The sequence below is a fragment of the Myripristis murdjan genome, chromosome 6, assembly GCF_902150065.1.
Source record: "Myripristis murdjan chromosome 6, fMyrMur1.1, whole genome shotgun sequence".
Lineage (NCBI taxonomy): Eukaryota > Metazoa > Chordata > Actinopteri > Holocentriformes > Holocentridae > Myripristis > Myripristis murdjan.
The window spans coordinates 22,484,288-22,507,470 of NC_043985.1; the positions used below are offsets into that span (position 1 = coordinate 22,484,288).

Genomic DNA, 23,183 nt, shown 5'->3' on the forward strand with positions numbered 1-23,183 from the left:
ACAGGGTATCCAAACTGCCCATCAGAGCTCTCTCTCTCTCTCTCTCTCCTCTGAGTGTCAGACTCATGCCATATTTTGTTAGTGTGTAAATGTGCACAGACCCCCTCTGGCACATAAAGTCCAGCTGTAGAATGAAAGGCAAGGTTATGGGTTTATGTGCTGGCTGGCTGAGGGTCAATATGTGATTTAACAGTCAGTGCAGAGTAAACAGGGTGAGCTTGATCTACAGTCACTGAAGTGATGCTAGTGAAACACACACAAACACACACAATGCATGTGATTTAGTCAATAATGAACATGTGCTGAACATATCTCTGTCAGCCTGACTTATCTCTCCACCACACAGCAGGATGGTGGTGATATACTGCGGTACACTGTTGGTGATATACCAGTCGAACAAGAGCAAGACTGGTTGGTTAGTTTTTTCAGTACAGCCTTTTTATGTCTCTTGAGTCATACTGCTTGAAGGGTCCGCTGTTTGAAGTTAGAGTTCTAAAAACAATAACGTGAGCACACTTGACATGGTGGCTGTTCAGGGACTGCCCTGGAGAAAAGTGACCGAGTGAGTCAACGGAGTGCCCTCTACTGTTAAAATGCATAGAAAATGGCTGTGTGAGATGGCTGGGGTACATCACTGCCCTGAGCTGAGCATGATGTATAGAATATACTGTTCGCTTGGAGACAGTAGACCAAAATAAACCTACATAACCCATGTAAACATACAAGGGGAGAACAAATACCTGTAAATGGAGCTGGCAGGTCTCATGAATAATGCATACCTCCTCTTGCCGATAATAGCCTATGCTACTGCTAAGGGTCTAAGAGTGCTAAAAACCCATGGAGATAAACGCCTATGGCTGTTAGCTTAGCTAATTTCTAATCACCTATAAATTATGCAGATGTGTGCAGAGGTATGCGCATACACACAGAGACATGAGCAGGCATGCACTCGCACACACAGCCACACATACAGACGCACGTACACACAAGAGGCACTATGATCAACATTTCCTGTTTTTTTTACAATAACTAAAGAGTAAGAAGTTATTTGTGTATATGAGAACATGTCAGTGTGATAAACTGACAAGTTAGATAAGGTGTTTTTTTTTGTTTGTTTTTTTTGTTTTTTTGCAAACTACATTAAATCATGTGTACATGATTTAATCAATGTGAAAAGGATACGCAGAAACAGAAGCATGTTGAGGTGAATTTTAACAGCTGACTCAACTGTGCTCTGTTTACCCCTGTCTCTTTGGAGGGAACTTTTAATTAATTATTAATTCTAATTGTTGCTTTTGTGAGTTACGTTTGCAATTAGAAAGCAAAGCAGCCATTATGTAAAATTAAAAAAATTCGTAAGTCATCTTTTAAAGACAGTCAATCTTTCAAAAACCTTCAAGTTGTCTGGAAAAGAAGTGGTAGCCTAATCGTCACCTCATTGTTTCTGTTCCCTCAGCAAGGAGCTTTGATAATAAGGGGAAACAAAAGTGAAAAATCCTCTTTTTGCCAGAGTTGAATGTTTGTGACAGTTCAAGGACAATAGATAAAGGCAGAGACTAGATGTAATGACACACCTGAATGAGCACATCTCTCCATTTACAGTACACCCACATCAGGACACATCAACAATGTCTGTGTAAGGGTGTATGAGCCTGCATTGTGACTTTAAATGGTGAGATGAATGGAGGTTGAAGAACCTCAACAGCTGGCATCGTGCCACTTAAAGACTGAGTACATATAAAATGATGAACACACACACACACACACACACACACACCAGGAGGCCAATTACAGTGTGGGACATCTGTCTTGCTCTTCCTCTCCAAGTATTCCTATGGGAATTCATTAGGAAAACGATTCCAGTAGGCCTCACCCTTTTCTACTGGAAGTCATTATATTAGGTGCGTAGAAAAGGAACAGATAGTGAGCTAAGTCAAGTACTTTACGGTAATGACGCGGGTCAGTCGTGTGTAAAGAATATGACAGATGGCTCCTCTCACAGTCACAGTTATAAATTGGAGGATTCATTTCCTCATTAGAATTGAATGGGCAGCTTTCACATTCCCCACAGAATGTAAATCTCCGTTTCACATTAGACAGTAGATTAGAATATATGGCTGCCACGAACGTCAAAACAAACATTTATTCAAATCTTTAGCTCCCACCACATACCGTCCATTGTTAAAAGCTCAGCTGCTTTTCATAAGAGCTGCCTCATTTTCTCATTAGTGTGCACAAAAACAGCATGACACTGAAGGCTGTGACAGAGACTTGTTTGAAAATCGCTTTCAAAAGGCGAGGGTAAGTGGGGCACAGGTTTGGGGCTGGGGGTGATGGGGGCGGGGGGGTGTTTGGGCGAAGGCAAGGTTTTGGTTTTCTGCTTTCGTGACTGGTGCATTTGCGCATGGATAGAATTAAGATGAATAAATTAGCAGTGTGTGTGTTAGGGGCTGGTTTTGTATTCAGCAATCAGTCATCCTCCTATCCTTTCCTTTCAAGAGACTGAACTTTGCATCAAGATAAAGTGAGTGAGTGAGTGAGTGAGTGAAAGAGAAAGAGAGAGAATAGACATACATAAGGTAATCAAACAAACCATTTTCTCTTCTCTTCCCTTCTTGTCCCTTTCTTCTACAACACAGTGTAATCTTTTTAGTTAACCTATCACTGAACCTTTTCTTATAAAGGATAAATTTAGATGGAAATGATTTCATTATTTGTGGTGCACCATGACACACAACAGTTTTGTTAATATGATCATTTAACCACCACAACATTAATAAACAATGAATTGAAATGATTTCCATCTTGAGAGATTCATATAAAAGCGAAACAGAAAGAAAATTACACCTAAACCAGGGTTTGCTGATGTTGTTGGGTGTGTCTCTGCAAACTAAAGTGATGAAAGTAACACAAAATGCGGGTGTGACGAGCCGCTGACCTGGTCCCAGCAGGTGGCCGCTGGAGAGCAAAAATCACTGCCATCCGTGTTACCAAAATGACCAATAAAATGCACCACTAATAACACACCCACTACTGCGCCTCTCCTTCCACCTTGTCACACAAGTACAAGTACCACATGCGCCCAGGCAAGGAGAAACCTTCACTGTACCTCAGGAAAATGTCACTGCATCAGTGACTGGCTTGCGCAGTGCACCTGTACAAAAATAGGGCCCACAGAGTTTAACTGAAAATTAAATATTCACAAACAACAGCTTTTGAAACTCTTACTTCAGCAAGCATGACGACGCAGATTTTTTTTCTGCTGCAGAGGAAAAACAGTCACATCTTAAATGCTCATGGAACCTAATGGAGGTAAGCTATTTGTCTTGGTGTAAGTTTTTTTTTTTTTTTTTTTTTTTTTTTTTTTATCTCCTCTAATAGCGTAGATTTCTGATCACTTCCCAAAACTCTAAAGAAGACATGCCATCAGTAATTTTATTTTTCCTTGAGGGTAAGGCGTCAACATAGTGCATTGCTATTATAGCAGACAAGGTAAGTGTGACAGTGTAATGCTTCCAACACTGCACAGACCTCTATATACCATATCTATCTTTGCCTAGTCTAGGCTTAATATGAAATTGCATAAAGCACAATTTCGAATTAAGTGTAAGAAGACTCAGAAGCGAAAGACTAGAAAATTGTTATACGTATAATAATGTCACAGAATTAAACTTTAAAATACACTTGACCAGTCTTGTCTGACCTAAACTTATCTAGTTCAGACAGTTGTGTGCTTTCATTATTTTTAATTTCACTCGACAATGGTGTCTCTTTCTGGTCTTCCTGCTGTTATCTACTCTGTCCTCTTTCGATCATTTGCCAGACCCCCCGTCTCTCTCACAGGGAGAGGATCCCTGCCATGCCTACATGCAGTGCTGATGCTGACACTTTCAAGCTGGAACAGCAAGAAAACATTATTGGCCAAACCTGAGCAATGAATGGGACTCTCAGATAGGGCATCGTCCGCTGCCAAATATGTTATCTTCACACTCATTCTCTCTTTCTCTCTCTCCCTCACACACACTCACTCTCACCCTTAATTAATATTTCTTTCTTTCTCTTTCTCCCCCTCTCTCCCTTTCTCCCTGTCTCTCTCTTACAACTCTCTCTCTCTCCTATGGATCTATTGAACTCTGCCACTGGACTAGTACTTTCCCAGTCAATTCTCTCTCCCCATTTCTTTCTGTCATTGTACATAATCATCCGGGCCAGGCCTGTGTCGAGCCTGCTGGAACCCCACTAAGAGATACTGTTTCTGGGATCGATCAGCTCAATGTGATGTCCTGCTTCTGCTGGCAGGATAATACTCCTCCACAACTGTGGGACCATGCAAGAGGTTGGTCAGGGGCTGTGAAGAGAATGTAGACTAACAAGAAGTCATGTAAGTTTCTGTAAATAGCCCTATCCCTCCGTCTGCCTTGCCACTCCCCACCCCAATCCCTAGCACACACACAAACACACACACACACACACTCCTCACCCTGTGCCCCCTCCCTCTGATGAGAAGTGGAACATGTAATGGCTTTGGTCACGTGCATGTGTTACAAACAGCCTGAATTAAGTATTGATGCTGTGCCTCTCACTCCCTCGCTGATACATACACATATGCGTACATGCGTGCACACACAAGCACACACGAGCACAGCCTCCTCTCCTGAGACTTAAGTGCTCCATTCCAGTGGAATAGTGGAAAGCAGGTCATTCCTCATGAATGAAATCAGCTAAAAAGGACACAGTTAAAATCACACCACGCAAACACACGCAAAAACACATTTTACATTCAGAAATTTCACTGAGATATAGAGAAAAACAAAGAGGAGGAAACAGAGAGGGAAAGAGAGAGGGAGAGAGAGAAACAGAGGAGTGGGATGATGGAGTAAAGTGCTCATTTTATGTCCACAAACTAGCTATTTCCCAATGCGGCAGTAAAGGAGAGCCTCGGAAACATCCATGTCTCTTTTCTAAAAGCACTAAACCAAACACACCAAAATGGCACATGGGATATCTCCAAGAAGAATCAAGCTGATGCAAGCTGAATCTTTTTTTATTATAAAACAATATAACCCGTGCTCAACAAAATGGGAATGCCTTTAGATGCTGATTTAAATGATTGTAAACCAATGAATAATTCTTAGAGTCAGGTTGGAGAGCAACTGTTACTCCAGGACAGAAGCAACCTTGATCACTGGGCTTCATGAGGACGGGAATGTCCTTTTCTTGCTTGCACACAACTGCACACTGTCATAATCTGCCTCCAAGGGTCTGTGAGGCAACAGTCACATCATAAGTGGAAAACAAAAACAAAACAAAACCAAACAAAAGGTGGGCGCTTTCATCTCAAGCACTTAACAGTATTGCAAGTGCATAAATTTACAAGTAGGGCAACACATATGGGTGTGAGTCCCTGACCCTTTCTGGGTTTAGTTTCATGCTCCCACTTGGACCAGTCCTCAGTTAAATCTCCCGTTTCAATATATTCTGGCAAGAGGACACAAATGCACTGCAGATAATGATTATTTATTTGACTTATTTGGATCTCTTGTAGCTTATTGGCTAATCTTCCATGCGTTACATTAAAGCATCATTAATCCTCTGTTTTAGACTGCCATTCAGGTATGCACAAGTATCATGTGATCTATGATGACAGCCTTGTTTACTGTGCCCTGCATCTAATGCTGTACTGCAAGAGGGAAGAGCTTTGTTCAGCAACGCAGAAGCAAAACTACATCTGTGGATTTATGTATCCATTGAGTGTCAAGCTGGTTTCAAGTGAGTGGCCAGTCTAACGGCATTACTCATGGCTCTAATGTCAGAATGTATCCTCTGTCATGAAATCTCTCTCCCATGCATGTATGCACACCTACCCACACAATGTGGCATACAGAGTAGGGAGAGTAGGGAGTTTTTCAAATTGGAAGGCACAGAGTTCAAGCCCCCATGAGATCAAGCATCTGCCCTACTTATTAAATGTCCTTCAGCAAAACACAGAATCCCTACCGGCAACAGGGGCGCTGCTCTGCAGCTGACCCTACACCCTCTGAGGGGACAAGCAAAAAGATGAAAATGTGCATGTATACAGTATATACGCTGATACAACACCCACACACATACACTCCCAGTCATGTACCAAATCCACACAGTATGCACACACCCAGCAGTTCCATTACGCACATCATGCAGCATGCATGGAGCCCCTTCCCCTGGTGATGTTGTCAGTGACTCGTAATCCATCTGCCACATTATTATATTGATGCAAATCCATCCTCATCACTCATCTAAGAGCCTCCTAAGCTTCTTTTATTGAATGTTTTTTTTTCTTTTTTTTTTCATTTAGGTGTTTGACATTTTGTACAATAATTATATCATTGTTTTACTATCCTTCTACGGGTTGTGTTTCTGTGTTTTCTCTCTGGCCGCTCTCCCTGTTCAGCTCCTTCATGTCTATCTCTTCATCAGAGCGTGTGAATCAACTTTGACTCTTCCCCCTTTGCTGTTGTTCATTCTCTAGTAATTTCATTGCCTGGCAGGCTGTCCGGGTCAATTTTCCTTGATTTGCATTGCCATATGACCAAACCAGTACCGTGAGACTGGGGAGAGGATCTATGTAAATGGATGTATGTAAATGGAAAGCAGGTTTGAAAAGCTCAACTTCACCTGTGAATGGCTTAAATGCAGCGTTCAAATATTTCTGAAGCCTCAACGTTTCAAAGAAAAAAAAAATGAATCATGCTAATAAAAAGTATTCAAATTCAATTAAAAAATGAACACAGCGTGACATCAGAACCAACAGGCAGGTTTGTAATCTTTGGACGATTAAAAATATAAAAATGAATATTTTAAGAGGCAATAACTTAGTTCAGCTTTAACATGTTAAAATATGCAGGGCTTTTGGCTCTATATTAGTTGCAGAAATTGTGCTGGTGCATTTTACCAATCATGGGTACAAAATGTCACTCACTTTTTTAAAACTTTAAAATTTTCTAGGCTGTATGAATGCACAGCACATATATATCACTCCCTTCAGCTGATTAAAAGCATATTTAATGTTTGTTCAGAGGATGAGGTGATGCAGTGCAATAAGAACAAATCACTTCTGTTAGCATTTCTCTCTGTATATTTCTTTATCATTGGTACCTGGTTGTAGAGAGCACACACATGCAGGGCGGTGTTTCCAGATGCATTCTGGGTGCTCATGTCAGCTCCGTAGAACAGCAGGTGCTCCAGGTGCTGCACATGACCATGGCGACATGCCTGGAGGGGCAGATTTAAATAAGGATATGTTCACATTATTCCACTTTTTCCCCAAACTCACACCACCTGTTTAATATAAAAAAGGACAGGGACAGCAGTTGCAAGGCAGAAACAAGTGACTGCTTCCTGAAGTTGAGGGAAAAAAGAACATTTTTGAAGAAAACCCATGAGCTGGACTCTTTTTTATTTTGTACTGTAGTGTCATTTTCTTGTATCGGAGAACAAGATAACATGAGATGACAGGTGACAATGCCTACAGGCTAGATTGAACCAAGGAGGTCACAGGCACATATTAACCCTTTGATGCATGAATTATGAAAGCCTGAGTCAAGATTTTTTTCTTATGTGTTTTTACTCTTCTTCTTTTTACTCTTCTTAGGGTTGTGAGTATCCATATTTCTTTAAGGATGCAGGACTGGTATTATCATGTCATTATACTAGTATTAATATGTTTTCAGCAACAAGAACTGACAGTCTCTGCATAAACCTCAATGGGGGGGAGCAGCAGAGAGCATTCTAACAGCTGGTATGCAATTCCACCATAGAAACCATTGCATTTAGGAGAAAATGATTTTTAAACAGCTGTCCACTGTAGTGACCGGTATGCTCCAAAGGGTTAAGCACTTTAGCCGAGTAAGCCATCAAGATGCCCCTCTGACTGCATTTTCACAATGAAGAGAATTTGGAAATTTACACTTTGTATTTGACTGACAGTTGGCTGCCCTCTTCCTCTGAGTGCTACCCAGAGGAAGAGGGGGCATTTTTTTTGCCATGTTCAAACAAAACACACACAAAACTTCAGCCGATTGATTATGTAACATGCCTGCATGAACATCCAATATTGTAAAAAAAAAAAAAAACATAACTAAACCTCAGAAATATTTAAAGTACTGAATCCTTTCCCTCAGGCCAGTGAATGTGGTCCGGTGTTTTTCCTTGCATAGAAATCTCTTCACTGGCGTTGTTAACAGTCTCTCTAAGGGGGAATAGGGGAAAAAACTTGTTTACATCACATACCTGAGGCGAAATGTAAATCTGCGAGTTAAAGTTATTTTGGCGACAGAGATGCATTTTTTCCAGCTTCTTTGTTTCTCACAACTGGGTGCAATAAACTATTCATCTAATCGCTATCTCATCTGTCTCGCTCCCTCCCTCTCCGCAGTTTTTTTTTTTCCTGTGTCATTGACAAACAAGCACACAAACTCTCCCTTGTAATTGTTCTCTCCCTGTCCATTGTTTTCTCTTGCTAAGAGTGTGTGACAGCAGTAAGACAGAGCACAAATGATGCTGGGATTGTTGCCGGTTATCAGACCTTACACAGTCTATCCTATTGTACACACTATGTACCACAAGAATACCAATGCTGAAGAGGACGCAGGAAAAAGGGAAAGGCAGAGAGAGAGGTGGAATGTGAGAGAAAAGGAAATGGAGAGGAGGTGCTGGATGTAGGATTGCAGGTCTATTTACTGTACACTATCTAGGATTTATCAACACTCATGCCCTGATTCAAAACTCACACTGCAGCGATGCCAGTGCCTCGGGCAAACACTCAATTCCTCTTTAACTGCCTACAACGTTAGCACATTGGGAAGGACACTCATGTCAAAGTAACGCCCCCTCAAAGGCTTCACACTCCCTCTACTGTACGTCTTCATTTCTCCACCTGGTAGCGCCTCAAGACTTTTCCATTGCGGGGAGCACCATGGGAGACAGATGAGGTGTGTGATGGAGACAGCATCACTCTGCTCTATCGCCCGAAAACAAGACGCCACAAATCAACCGTTGTACCTCCAGTGCAGAAACTTGAGTCGGGGTTCTGCTAGGTGAGTAAAACGTGCATTGAACTGACATGCGATTGAGACACCAGCGCACAACGGTTGCCATAGTTCATCTACAAATGACTAATTTAATACGCACAGGGTTTTTTTTTTTCTTCTCTCTGTTCTCTTTCCTTCATGTTAGACTGAAAAGGTTCAGCTGGCCACAGGGGAATAAAATAGATCTTTCCCAGCACTGCTTGTAAATTCTAAATCTCGCTTGATAATTATGTCCTGCCATTCACTACAAACGAGCAAATGAATATTATATTTAAGTGACAACAGATGAACTAGGAATGGAAAAGTGTCTACTCCTGAGACAAAATATCTCCCATTAAAGATTCAGTGGCTTGGAGTTGAAGGATTGCACACAATGCAACAGCCAGACTTGTAAAAGGTGATAATTCAGTATTAGTTCAGTCTACCTAGGCTCATTCACAGTGAAATGTTGCCATTCAATATCTTGTCCTAGGTACTTCACATTCAGTGTTAGAGGCAGAAGTGATGACTCACATAGCTGTCTCTTTGCTTCCATTTACAAGTCTTTCAGACACACACACACACATGCATGCACACACACAAACACAGACCTCCAGTCTCTCTGTAACTACTCAGACATAACCCAAAAAGCCCTGACACAAACAAAAACAGCATGTAGGCACTAGCCTCCATTATGTTTACAGAGGAGGGCATGCCTTGGGGTGTTATGTGTATGAATACACACAATATGCTGTGTTTGTTCTCCTTTGGTAAGGAACCTCTACTGTGCTAAACAGAGATAGGCACCACTGCTTGGACCCATTATATACAAATGCAGCACATACGTGTTGGGCAAGCAATGGATGCTGTAGTCCCATTAACTCAACTTCAAAACTATAACAACACGTAATGACATTTATGTAATTTTCAGTATCTGTAAAGGTAAACAGCAGTGTGTGTGTGTGTGTGTGTGTGTGTGTGTGTGTGTGTGTGTTATTTATTAGATTATTGTCTGAACTTTAGGTCAAACAGGAAGTTGCCACTGTAGTAAATACAATTAGGACTAGCCTGGACTGTTAATCTGACAGCAACTTTTTTCCATAGATTTTGGGACAGCTAAGTACAAAGATTTTCATGGATACTCATGGATTTCATGGATTTTTCTACAGATAAGTTTAACAGGTTAAGTATGAAGTGAACTTGGCCATTTTGCCAGCAATCAAATGCAGCAGGTCATTGTAGAGACATCATTATCCTCTGTACTCTGAGAGATTTACAACAGCAGAAATGCTGATCTAAAGATCTCATGCAGAAGAACGGGACTCATTTTGACTAAAACATATAGATGGCTAAATAATGTTTGTTGAAATTACAATCTCATCAATTCAAATTTAAGACTACATGATTCGATGGTCTAACATTTATACAACTGAATTAAAGATATGAGAAGACTACCTGGTGTATTTCTTGCCAGCCGTTCTCGTCCACACAGCCGACCTGTGCATGATCGTGCAGCAGCAGCTCACAGCAGTAGGGGTCTCCTCCCACCATGGAGCTGTGGTAGAGAGGGGTCAGCCCCCGACTGTCCTTGTAGTCAGGTGATGCACCCAAGTCCAACAGGGTCTGGTGGGAGGGGAAGAGGATTGGAGGGAGGACGGCGTTAGTGAAAAGGACTTTATAGAGAAGCAGATCCCCATTGTAGATCCTCAGTCTATCCTGAATCTTGGAGGGATGAAGAGGCTCGCACACAGAACGACATTATACAGGTGTCATTCACACTAAAAAGGACTAAAGCCTATTTTGCGGTCAATCTGCTCGGACTCTTGAACCACTGAGCCCCGTGTCCGTCAGCATGACAGATGTGTGTGCTGCCAGCCATGTCAGTTCAAGATATGTGAGGAGGTTTTGCTCCAACATAGATTAAAACCCCCCTCTGATGAAAATCAAGTGTTTAACCATGTTAACACGGACACATGGTGTTTTTTGCATGCTACAAGACATATCAGGATTAAAATAAGCAGACGACACCATGGCTGAGTTTTTCTGCTTTGAAACTGCAGTATATCAAGGTCAGTCTCAAAAAGGCAGGTGAGGTTTATGGCGTAATAAACCGAAGGAGCCAATCCCATCAACCATCATCAGGGGGTGCTGCTTTTCATATCATTAGCATCAGCCCCCGCTGGTGACTTGAGTGGTATATTAGTGTAACAATTTTTTTTAATGGATAGATTATCAAATATGATGTAAATTACGAGACAGTCTTTATGCGGGTGGATGGGGGGTGGTTGGGAAGTATTGCATATTCACAGATCCATGCATATAATACATATATATATACTAATATATACTAACATTACTTAGCCATAATATTATTAAGCCTTGGAATATTAAATAATACTGCTATACTAAAAATCAGCCTCCCATTGCATCTTTAAAAAAAACATGTAAAAAATACATGAAGTTACTAAATAAAGGAGTTACGTGAAGGAATAAGCCAGCGTATGGTCTTTCCCACATACTGTATAAGCGACTCCAGTGGCCAATGTATGTTACATTCCACAACGACATTGAACATTCGAGTTATGACAGTGACACAGCGAAAATAACTCCCATTCAGACTTAAACAGATGCAGCTCAATGGGAAAACAATTAGATGAGTCATATAAAGCCCTTTTATTTAGGCTACAAGCCTCCTCAAACCAGATACACGCAAGGCCATTCACTGAATATGCCAGCTCATTCAGAGAGGGCATGCTAAGCCTCTCTCATTTAGGAATGGCTCAAGCACCCTCTGCACTGCAGGAGCACCAACATTTTCAACAAGGCCAGACAGGAAGGAGAGTTCACGGGCAGGCAGAGCAATAAAGAGTTGAGTCAGCTTCCTACTTATGACGGCGTGTCCGTGTTTGTGTGTGCGCCTGTGTGTGTTACACTCACTATGAGAGCTGTATGGTTCTTGGTGCGCACGGCCTTGTGCAGGGCAGTAATGCCATCTTTTGTTCTGAAGTCCAGATGCGCCCCTCCATTCTTCAGCACCTTGATGAGCTCCGCACAGCCCTCCAGCTGAGACGCTAGTGTTAGAGGACATTCTGTCGGATTCAGGCAAAAAAAAAAAAAAAAGCAACTTCAATATTCAAGGTGTTTTCCAGTAACAGTGCAGTCCTTTTCTGCTTGGAGGAAGAAAAGCATCCAACATTGTGTTATGTATCACTGAACCTGCCAATATTTGATGACCAAATTGTGCACTGGAGTTGTGAAAACTGTGGGTTTACATTTTCAGTGACTCTGCGTTTGGATTGCTGACTTTGATGTCATGTTTGTCACCCTCCAGTCTGCTAAGTAGCTCCTTCCTGCTCCTTCCCGGTAAATCAACCTTTTCTTATGTTTCCCTAGCTTGAAGGCCCTCTGTCTTACTACAGGTCACCCAACAGGGGCCTCTCCACAAATGGCTGGATGAGCATTTGCATAAACATGAGGAGATTACCAAAAGAGAGTAATCCAGCTTTACTCTGCATGCAGGAGGCTTATTGCAGTAAATCCATACATGGTTATTTTGTAGTAAAGACCAACAGACAGAGAGGAAGAATGACAGAGAGAAAGGAGAAAAAGAGAAACATAAAGCTTTAAATATAAAGATAAAGCTTTAAAATAGAGAGAAAAAGGTCAGTGGGCTGGAGATAGGCTAAGGTTTAGTGTTGACCTCCTCACCTCCTGTGTCTGGATCATGGAAGTTGGGATCCAGGCCTTTTTCCAGAAACTTTGAGACCTTTTCAATGTTCCTCTGCTGAACATATTCCATAAACTTCTTCAAGTTCGCCTGATAGAGAGGAGACAAGGAGAGCAAAGGGGAGAGGGGGAAGCAGAAGAAGAGTAGAGACAGCTGTGATTGGGTGATGTATGGCTCATGTGGATGGAAATGTTTAATAATGCAGTTAAGAGATGAAAGCTGAAGTGCACAGCTCTCTCTGACTGTGTGTGTGCATTTTTTTCTGTTCTGTCATACCAACTGAATGGACCATGTGCAGTGGATATACCGTGGATACGTATATATATATATATATATACATATAAAAGCTATTATTAGACTGACAACAGTACTCAGGGAAAAAGCTGTACGTTAGAAGAGAAATGAAGACACGTTCTTCAGCCAAAATGTGGATTTTTGAGCTCAGATAAAAAAGGTAGTAATACTGTACACTGCCTGAGGTCAGTACTCAAATACAGCACAGGGTCTAGCATCAATGTTTGAGACCATATCCATAAAACAAGCTCACACATGCAGAAAAACACATGCACAAGAGCTACCCCCCACACATACACATGTAATACACACACACTCATACAAGCACACTTCATTAATTTCTTCAGTGACTTATGATTGAAAATTTTCATCATCTCCACCGGTGGGTGTAAGCCTGTTGAGTATTGAATAGAAAATGGATCTAGGAGCAAGACGGCAATGATAATATTTCAAAATAGATTATTCTGTAGACTGCAGCTACTATTAGGATAAATCAGGGCAACAATTTATTTTGGATTATCTAAGAAATACTGTGCCCTTCTAGCCCCTAATGTGTCTGGTAAGTGCCTATTTATTGATGAAAACATGTAAGAAAGGGAATAAACATAACAAATAGCCAATACTTAAGGTTAATATTAACATAACAAATATTATTGAAAGCCAAACATGTACCTTGAGGATGTAATTAGGTGATATTGTTGGATGATGGTGTGAAATCCCATTACTACTGCAATCTCTCAGCCACAGTCATCACATACCATCCACATGTGCTAAAGCACCCAGACATACACATACACATATTTTACTCTACTACATGATTACTTCACAAGTGGCAATCGCAGTAACAAACTTGCACACACACACACACACACACACACACATACACACGTGACAAACGGTGAACAGAATGCAGCGGGGGTTCAGACACTCACCATGTGCAGTCTCATCTATACGTCCCTTGTTCCAAAAAGTCACACTATATACCCTCTCAAGTTCACATCTCACCGCCCCTTGTCAAATCCCACAGAGTCATCTCCAGCTCCCTCGCCTCTGCCAGCCTCCCCCTTGTTCACACACACCACACCGACATGCTGCGAGAAGCTACAGACCGCCACTCTCACCATCTCCAAGTCAAACTGAGTGAGAGAAATTCACTTTGGTTTTTTTTTTCCTTTTTTCAGATGCTCTGTGAGGCAGTTGTTATGGTGATGGAATACAAAGACAGCTCCGGCAGCCAATGTACACATGAGTGGGAAGAGCACTGAGGTTGTGTGTGTGTGTGAGTGTGTGTGTGTGTGTGTGTGTGCGTGTGTACTATATAATGCCTTCCTAGAGTATAATGCTTTGAAGAGGCTGGGGGATGGTTTGAAAGTGATCAGCAGCATTTGATGTGTGTTATACTGCCTGTTGAACATAAGGCAGATGAAAATGCTTTGTAATGGTTAATCTGCTTTGGTAAGGTTCTTAATGAACTCTGTCTCTTTCTCTTTCCCTCCCTCTCTCATTCTTTATTTCTCTCTCTCTCTCTCTCTCACACACACACACAAATGGAGCTCCTCCCATCTAAGCGACCTCACCTGCTTATGAAAGCAATCAAAAACATGACACAGACATCCTTGTTAATTAAGCCATGCCATTTAGTCATTTTTTGGAATGATTAATTACATCATTGTCATTATTTATTTCACACAAATAAATAAATTAATAAATAAATTATAGCCTATTCCACAAAAATGATGTTTAACTGACGTCTACTAATTGCACAAATGAGAGAATTACGTACCACTTGATATTAAATCCAAGGTAACAAGCCAATTCAAAATGATATTTTGCCACTGCCCATCCAGACCCAACTCCATCACTGTTATTTACTCTCTCTTTATCTAAAACTGTTCAGTGACTGCTAGAAATTGAGGAATATTTTTATACCGATCTAAGTTTTAATAGCATGCTTTCTGTTCTCCTTTTTCCAACTGAAAACTATTCTCAAAAATATTACCCTGTGTCTATGCTTTAGTGATATGAAAAATGAATAAATAAAAATTCATCCATACTCAAACTCTGCCATCATTTCATCGCTCCTTTTTAAGTCTTCTACAGTTCTCCTGCCTAAGTCAAAACTCTCTCTTATGTCTTCAGTTTGAATGAAAAGGCTTTTAACAAAAAGATAGGACTACATCAACTCAATGTTACCATCTGTTCATTTGTTAGCAACCGTTTTCGCAACAATGTGACTGATAGGTCTGCTCTGTCATTTGTGTTGTCTGGTGGCTCATTTTCAGCAGCTCATTCAGGAAAACACATATTACATCAAAAGTTATCACTGTGTTTTTTTTAGTTCAAAATGTTAATTAGAGACAACGATTTCAGTGTTTTTTTCTTCATTTGCTAAAATTAATGCTGCTTCCACTAGCAACATTTATCTATGTATATTTAGTTTTCATTTCAAAGCGATTTTATTTTGAGTCAAAGAGAGCTCTTCTTTTTAAGTCACCAAAACCACCAAATCTGCAAATAAAATTTTGTTTTAAAATCACAGCTGTCCTGTCTGAGGCGGTAAAAACAATTCTTAAATCAGAATCGTGTACATCATATACTGTTTTAAATGACTATTTAACTAACTAATTAAATATCTAACTTGAAAACAATAACAAATACAAATAATAAAAGAATAAAGCATCATCATCATGCTATTTCCTCTGTCGTTGCTGAACATGTGATGCTTGAAATATAATGTTTTGAGACCATCTTGTGCTCTGATATGTCATAAAGTGCCAAAGGCTCACGCCAGCACATCTGACATGTTGAACAAGCATGCAGGCGCTCAGGAAATGTCCTTGAAAGTTGACAAAATGCCAGTGAAATTAAACATGACGGCAAAAAAAAACAAAAAAAACAACAAAAAAAAAACATGATAACTGGAGGTGCCACTTCATCCATTTCAACCTGTGGATTTGTTCAGCTGCTAAATATTCACATGTGAATGGGACTACTGTCCCTCCTGGGCTGAGTGATTTGTGAAAACCTCAAACTGGGAATCTTTCCAGTGATTCCCGGATTAGAAAATGGAGCATATTTTGATCAGAATACTACTCTGCAGCATGAAGTAGCATACACTGCACCATGGAGGCAGCAGTAGGTGAGAATAATAGCAAATCCGCACAAATCACTATGTCAACAAAAATTTAAATAATAATAATAATAATAATAATAATAATAATGATAATGATAATAATAATTGACGGGTGAATGTGTATAACAGCATCATCATCTTCTGGATTCAAGCAGTTGGAAAGAAGTCTAAAACATGCGCTACAATGATTTAAAATAGTGACAGGAAACAAGCTGAAAGATACTACACCTGAGCCAAATGCTGTCCTATATACAGTATGGCATTGTATTATTGAATGTCTATCTCTGATGTCCTGCCTTGACCTTGACTTGAAAACGCTGAAACGTTGAAAAAAAAAAATGAGAGCAAAGGTCTTAACCTAGACCAAATGAAACTGCCAAGTTTGATGGAAAATCTCCGTGGTACAAACTGAGGGGCAAATTCACAAAGAATAGACTGGGGCTGCTGAAAGCACCATGAACTGCAAATCACTGGCAACCGCTATCTTGTTTTGCAGCTGAGTGTAACTTGCCCTTGTTTTGTGTCTGGTTGTAATTATCCGTTCACTAAAGTCTAAATGCTGCCTTTGTGCCAAGAAGGCCACAGTAGGCAGGACAGTGACAGGTAAAGCATGGCAACTTTGGATGGCAGGCTCAATATCATCAATGATGTCATCAAGTATAGCAAGAATTATCTGACTTGGCAACCTGTATGTGCGAATTATTTCGGTTTCAGATAAGTCGAAAAGTCTGGGCCTGGACTTTTTTTTAAATACATGCAAATAGTGAAGGTGCACAGGTTTCTTTTCGTCTAATTTGTGCAGGTGTAGCGGCCGCAAAAGCCACACAATCAGTTTGTGAATTTGTTTATTTGCCAACATGCAATGCAAATGTATGATTTCATAGTTTAATACGGTTGCCCCAGAAAAGGACCGAACTGCTTATAAAAATCAGATCAAGGGCACAAATTAATTAATTTCTTGGTCAAGTGTGTAAACACACTCACATAGACAGACAACTCAAACACTTGACTGCTCTTAGAGTGGTCAAATCTACGACTTTTAAGAAGAAATAGTGACTTCTAGCATGCAGTACTTAATTAACACCTTCTCTTACTGCTCTACACTTCATACAAGCCGATGACATTCTGACAGCTCACTGCAGTTTGTATACTTAGCATGTGTATTTTTAAGAGCTATATTTATGTTCATAGGTTATATGGTGCATGTCATTAGGCATAGATAATGTATTATATTGTGTGTGTGTGTGTGTGTGTGTGTGTGTGTGTGTGTGTGTTTTCTTAACTGTGTTTTCAATTGTCTGTTTTTATTGTTGCCAGAGTTCCAGAGATAAATTTCCATTCCAGTAATGGCCAATAAAGTATTATTATCTTATGTTATCTTACAATAGGGATGCACCAATATGTTTTATACCAGAATCCGACATCTTCCCATGCACACCAGCTAGTACTGCTACCAGTAAATAAATATGCATTTTTTTTAAAGAACTGCAATATAAATGCAGGTGCAACAGGTTATTTTTTTCAAACAAGCCTGTTTTGAGATGACTAGTATATAGATTAATGCAACTTAAATCAGAAAGCCTACCTGCACAGTCTTCACTGCATAGTCACTTATTTCACTATCCTTGTCTCAGTAGCCTATCAGAGGCTTCCCCATTTTTTTAAGTGGCTCATTCATATTTTCTTTTTTACCGCATTCCCTTTATGTCACTGCCTTCTAAGGTTTCCTCCAGGCAGCCTATCAGTCCACCATTCAGAGAGCCAATCAGAGTATCTGCCTCCCACTCACCTAATTGTCTCTCTTTATATATATATATGTACTTTGTTCATTTTTTATGTGCTGTCAAAATATTTTCTGAATCAATAAATGTGTCATTTCATTCAGCAAGTTTCTCATTTTATTCACTCAATTTAGTTTCTTCTTATTGAAAAGGTTGTGTTAGTTTTACTCTGCTGCTAATTTTACAATTAAGTGACGCCTTGAAAAGAGGTTACGCAAGGGCCATTTTCACACTCACCAAATATCAACAGAAAAAACATATCAGACTCAGTCAGCTAGTCAGATAGTCAGCTGATATATCGCTCCATCCCCAGTTTGCAGTACTAACATACTGTGACAAGCTCAATATATTGACTTTGTAAAGAGCAAAAGGTAAACTAAACAGCTGGTGGACATGTGCCAAAAGTATGCATGTCTTTAATTTCTGTTGATGATGATAGATAGATGATGATGCTGTTTTACCCATCCTGTGTCAGGAGCAACTCTTTCACCCTTCTGTGGATGAGGGGGTGCATCATAGTAACCAGTGATCATATTAAAGGAAATGAACATGGAAGGATGGAAGCCCAACAGAGAGGCAGAGACAGCTGAACCAATGAAACCGAAGCGACAAATATGTGCCAGCCCTCTCCTCTGCCATGTTCAAATGCACACTGCACTGCTTGCCCCACACAAACAGACACAGAGACACAAACAGGCGTATACATACATGGCAACACACGATGGAGGAATAAGAAAGGTCGAGGTAAACCATACATTACCTCACCATTTAATCACTGCCATGCATCTTGGCTTCTACGATTGCTGGACAGTGCTACAAATGAAACAGTGGACACCTCCCATTTCTCTTCAGCAGGAAAGGTGTGTTCTCTGTCGTTCAGTACTAATTGGCACAAACACAGCAGCGGACATATCCCATCTCTCTTAAATAACTATTTGGCACTGATTACCAAGGTAGGAGCGAACTATTACCCCATTGTCATATGGAGGCGGCAGGCATAACATGTACCACATCTTTACACTCTCACTCTTAACAGTGTCCCAGCTCACTTGCACCTCAGTTCTCACTCATTACCACTGTCACACTTCATTCCACACCACAATGATCTGGTCTGGTGTGGTAACAGTGATTGCACATCCATATAAGTCCATATAAGGCAAGTCACAAACACCTCAGTTCTATCCCTGTCTTGTCTGTGTCCATGGCTTGGCTAATAGTTCAACTGGCAATGTCTGCAGCTTCTTATGTACTGTCATTACAAGATTCAGGGCTGGAGATACGGGAACCCTGCTGTGCTGGATCAAGAAAACAAGGGGGGTTATGGCTACAGAGAGCGAGCAAGGCAGAACGGACAGCGAGAGAGAACGAGCAAGGGAGAAATGAAGGGTAATGTCTCATCTCAGTGCAATACCAGCCAGAAACAGCAGCAATAATCCACTCCTGCCATCTATGGCAATTTACCAACTTGTTTACGAGAGTAAATAACCTCCTGATTCAGTTTGATGCCCGGTGGAAGGTGTCTGTGGCTGTTCTCCATATGAAAAAAGATGGCTCTTTCATTCCTCCATTTGATTTGAGATGCCTTTGTGTGGATGGATGCATAAATGCTTACTCAATAAAGCAAACTGAGCCCTTGCCCAAGACATACATCTTGTGAAAAAAAAAAAAAAAAACATTTGACCAGAATCTACCAAATAACACACACATTTAAGTAGTCTTGTGAAATGTATTTTTTTTTTTTTTGTAAATATACAATAAAGTTGTGACATGCCATGTGCCAATAACTGTAGCTAGCTTGCTACTTTGACATATGACAGGAGTCAGCCATCAGAATGAAAATGAAAATGAAAATTTCAGGCTCTATGTAGCAAGACTGTGGGGGTAAGGTAGGGTGCTTTATAAGTGTCATTACTCTGGCTAGAGAGGTACATGGGCAAGCTCATTTGTTTTTCAAGCAAGTCAGTTAGCATCACCACTGTGCCAAGCCAGGCAAAGTTGGAGCAAGATTTGGCAGCTGGCTTAACCCCATGCTGGCAGGAAGCACCGGCCATTACTTACTTTGGTTTGTGGAAATGTCGTTTTAGTTACAGGCATGGTTTAGACCAAATTAAGCAAAAGGGGTGAAATGTAGTAAAGCAATCTATTTGAATGTCACACTTTCACACACACTACAATGATTTATTATTATGATTATTATTATTATTATTATTATTATTATTATTTTACTTTCAGAGAGTACTTTGAGAGCCCAGGCAAATAAATGCATTCTGAAATAACTTGTGAATAGTAGCAAACGTCAGATTAAATGTGGCGTTTCCATTATTTTGTCGTTGCCGACATCATGGATCTGTTTTATTTATTACCAAAACAATGCCATTGTGAATAGACTGTAAATACAGCAAAATTTCATACAAGACAGATGCCAGATGCCAACACTCACAGCAGAGAGACAAAGAGGACTGAAGGTACAATGGATCAGAGAAAGTTTTAAGAAGGATACAAAAAATGAAGATGACAGAATTGACTGCTGGGTGGGGAAAAAAGGATATTGAAGGGTAGCCTTATTACATTAAAACCAACCCCATTCAAGGGCTTAATATTGCAGGGAATTTTCATCAAAATTACATCTGGAGGACCCCAAACCCTCTGACTTAATTTGGATTCTGCTCCTTCTATACTTTTGAATAATATTAGACACCCATGGATGTGTGCTCTGAATACGATGCAGCGCCTTGCACAGGGTCACCAATCAGACAAGGAAATGACTGCTAGAGGTGAGCAGCTACTCCAGTTACCAGGAAGTGAAAGATAAAGGTTCTGGCTGTTACTGTAGTTTCTTGGTGAAACCTTGGTACCCTGGAGAGGCTCTTCTCTCCACCTCTCAGGGGGGATTATCTGCTACAACCTGATAAAAGCCAGGGGAAGGAGCCAGAAATTTAAGAGGAGACGGTTCCTCCTGCCTTCCCTGCTCTCGCTCTCTCTCTCTCTCTCGCTGTCTGTGTTCTGCTGCTGTTCTCTCTTGTAGTTTTATCCTCTTTTAACCGTGTGCATTATGCAAACCCTTCATGAAAGAGGGTATACTCACTTAATGTATTGCCTGATAGCCCATGCTCATCCATGTGCAATCCATACAGCATTTACAGTATACATGTGTGTCAGACACTTTCACTGCCCTATATTTACATTCATTACCACATGGCCACATAGCCCCCGGTCCCTTACAGCTGGCCTACAGTATGCAGTGTCACGGATGAGTAGTAATTACAATGCTCACCAACATGATGCTTATTTGCCAGGATCATACACTGGCTTGAATGCGAGCTGGCCCGTAAAATAGACACATGCTCTGTAGCGTCACAACTGTTTAGGCATCAAGCACAAGAAGCCAGTGTTGTGGGTCATGAGGATGCACTGGGGACCATCAGACAACATTATAGCGCTGTATAGTGCTGCCTAAACCAATGGGAGAGAAAAAGCACGGGCCCTGTGTGGGATGTATCTCTGATGCTTTGCCCAGGCACCACTGTGCACTGCTGTCAGTCCCTGCCATGTTGTAGGTTGCCGTATGGTGGAGACAGGCATATGGTTACAGTCAAAGATGGCAGCTCCCCTATTCCCACAACACCTTAATGCAACAAGCCTGTATGTGACATTAGCACAGGTTTGAAGCCCATAAGCAGAGAGCCCTGTGGGCCTGTAAAGCCCTTTGAAACTAGGTAACAGTGATTAAGGGCTCTAAGTAAAATTGAACTCTAACTTAAAGAGGGTACTTATATCCTTTTTTACACCGACCTAAAATCCCTCTACAATCCAGGACTTGACCTCGGTATAAATGGGTTAACCGACTTCAGCCCCAAAACTGCATGGGTGTAAATGGGTTACCTGCATAGGGTGTGGTGACACACGGCATGCTCTACATTTTAGGTGAACAATCCTCACCTCAACTCAATTTAAAGTTATTTAACATAATACACTACCAATAAATTACCATGTTTGGATTGGACTCTGACTTATAGTTGTAATAAGAGACCGATGGGGAGAAACACTGGTGAAAAACTTTTAGTGTTTTAGTAGGTTTGTGACACCAGTTAATCTGGAAGTGAAATATGCAGCCCAGTACTTCTGCTAATATAAACTGTGTCGCTGACTTTTTTAGTGAGCGATCCCCCAAAAAGAATGCATACAATCTGCTTGCTTGATGTAAAAGTGGTACTTTAACATGGGGAAAGCTAGTCCTCTCATACAGGACAGTTCCTGATAGTGACATGGTAAATTGCGCTTTTTGTGTAAATACAGTTAACACTGCAGAAAATTCTGTCTTATTGATTGTACTGTGGCAGAAGACAATTGACTCACATGTCGCCGCTTGTTGATGGCAACTCATCAGGTATAACCTGTCAGCACAAAGCTGTCATATCTGTGTGATGTAGCCTATTCACACGCCAGGGGACTTATCTGTTCAGCCTGCTTGACAGTGATGTGGAGAATGGCTGTGACTCTGACTGACAGGCTGATAAATCGGACCAAACGACAATGTCACCGAGACTTGCTGCAAGAGATGGAACAAAGCGACTGTTCTGATTCATTTGACTAAATGAGCAAATGGTACTTTCTTAATGGAATCCAATCAGAATAAGTTGTGATTATACAATATAATGCACCAAATTACATCAATGTTATTGTACTACTTCATTTAAAATGGTATAATTATATATCATCCTTAAGTACGGGCGTACCAAATTAGCTATCTAGGCTCTTGTAATGTGCAGTAAGAGAAATAAATAATGGAAGACCTTATATTATAGCATCAACGATCAGCCATACATTGAGACAGACAACTACTTCTTCTTGTGTCTAGTCACATCAGCAAAACACAAAAACTCTCATCTGGCACAGAGTGTTCCAGATTCTCTGTCTATGCTTTGTTGACAGTGGCTTATATAAGGACTGGAGCTGGAGCGGGCAGGCCTTGACCCCTATGTCCCAGATGCTTTGTACAGAGGCCCTGCTGCTGCAGGGGCATTGCATTTTAATTAGACACACAGACTGGGAGAGACCCAACTCCCCATTATGTGCATGCATGATCAGCCTATGCTCATATCCCATTCATACAAGAGTTTTAACAGTTGTGAAAAAGCAATTTAATCCTCTGTTTAGATATGCACAAATAAACACCAGCATTCGTCATACTAGGCTAAGTG

At 40.8% G+C, this 23,183-nt stretch overlaps 1 protein-coding gene across 1 annotated transcript in view; it reads right to left on the reverse strand.

The window, feature by feature from the left end:
• Positions 1-23,183, reverse strand: part of shank3a (SH3 and multiple ankyrin repeat domains 3a) — a 227,419-nt gene that overhangs the window by 87,333 nt on the left and 116,903 nt on the right. The window contains exons 7-10 of the mRNA XM_030053211.1: positions 12,756-12,864; positions 11,985-12,136; positions 10,503-10,670; positions 7,135-7,251 (exon numbers count right to left, since the gene is read on the reverse strand). Coding sequence (XP_029909071.1) covers positions 7,135-7,251; positions 10,503-10,670; positions 11,985-12,136; positions 12,756-12,864 — 546 coding nt within the window. The remainder of the gene's footprint in view (positions 1-7,134; positions 7,252-10,502; positions 10,671-11,984; positions 12,137-12,755; positions 12,865-23,183) is intronic.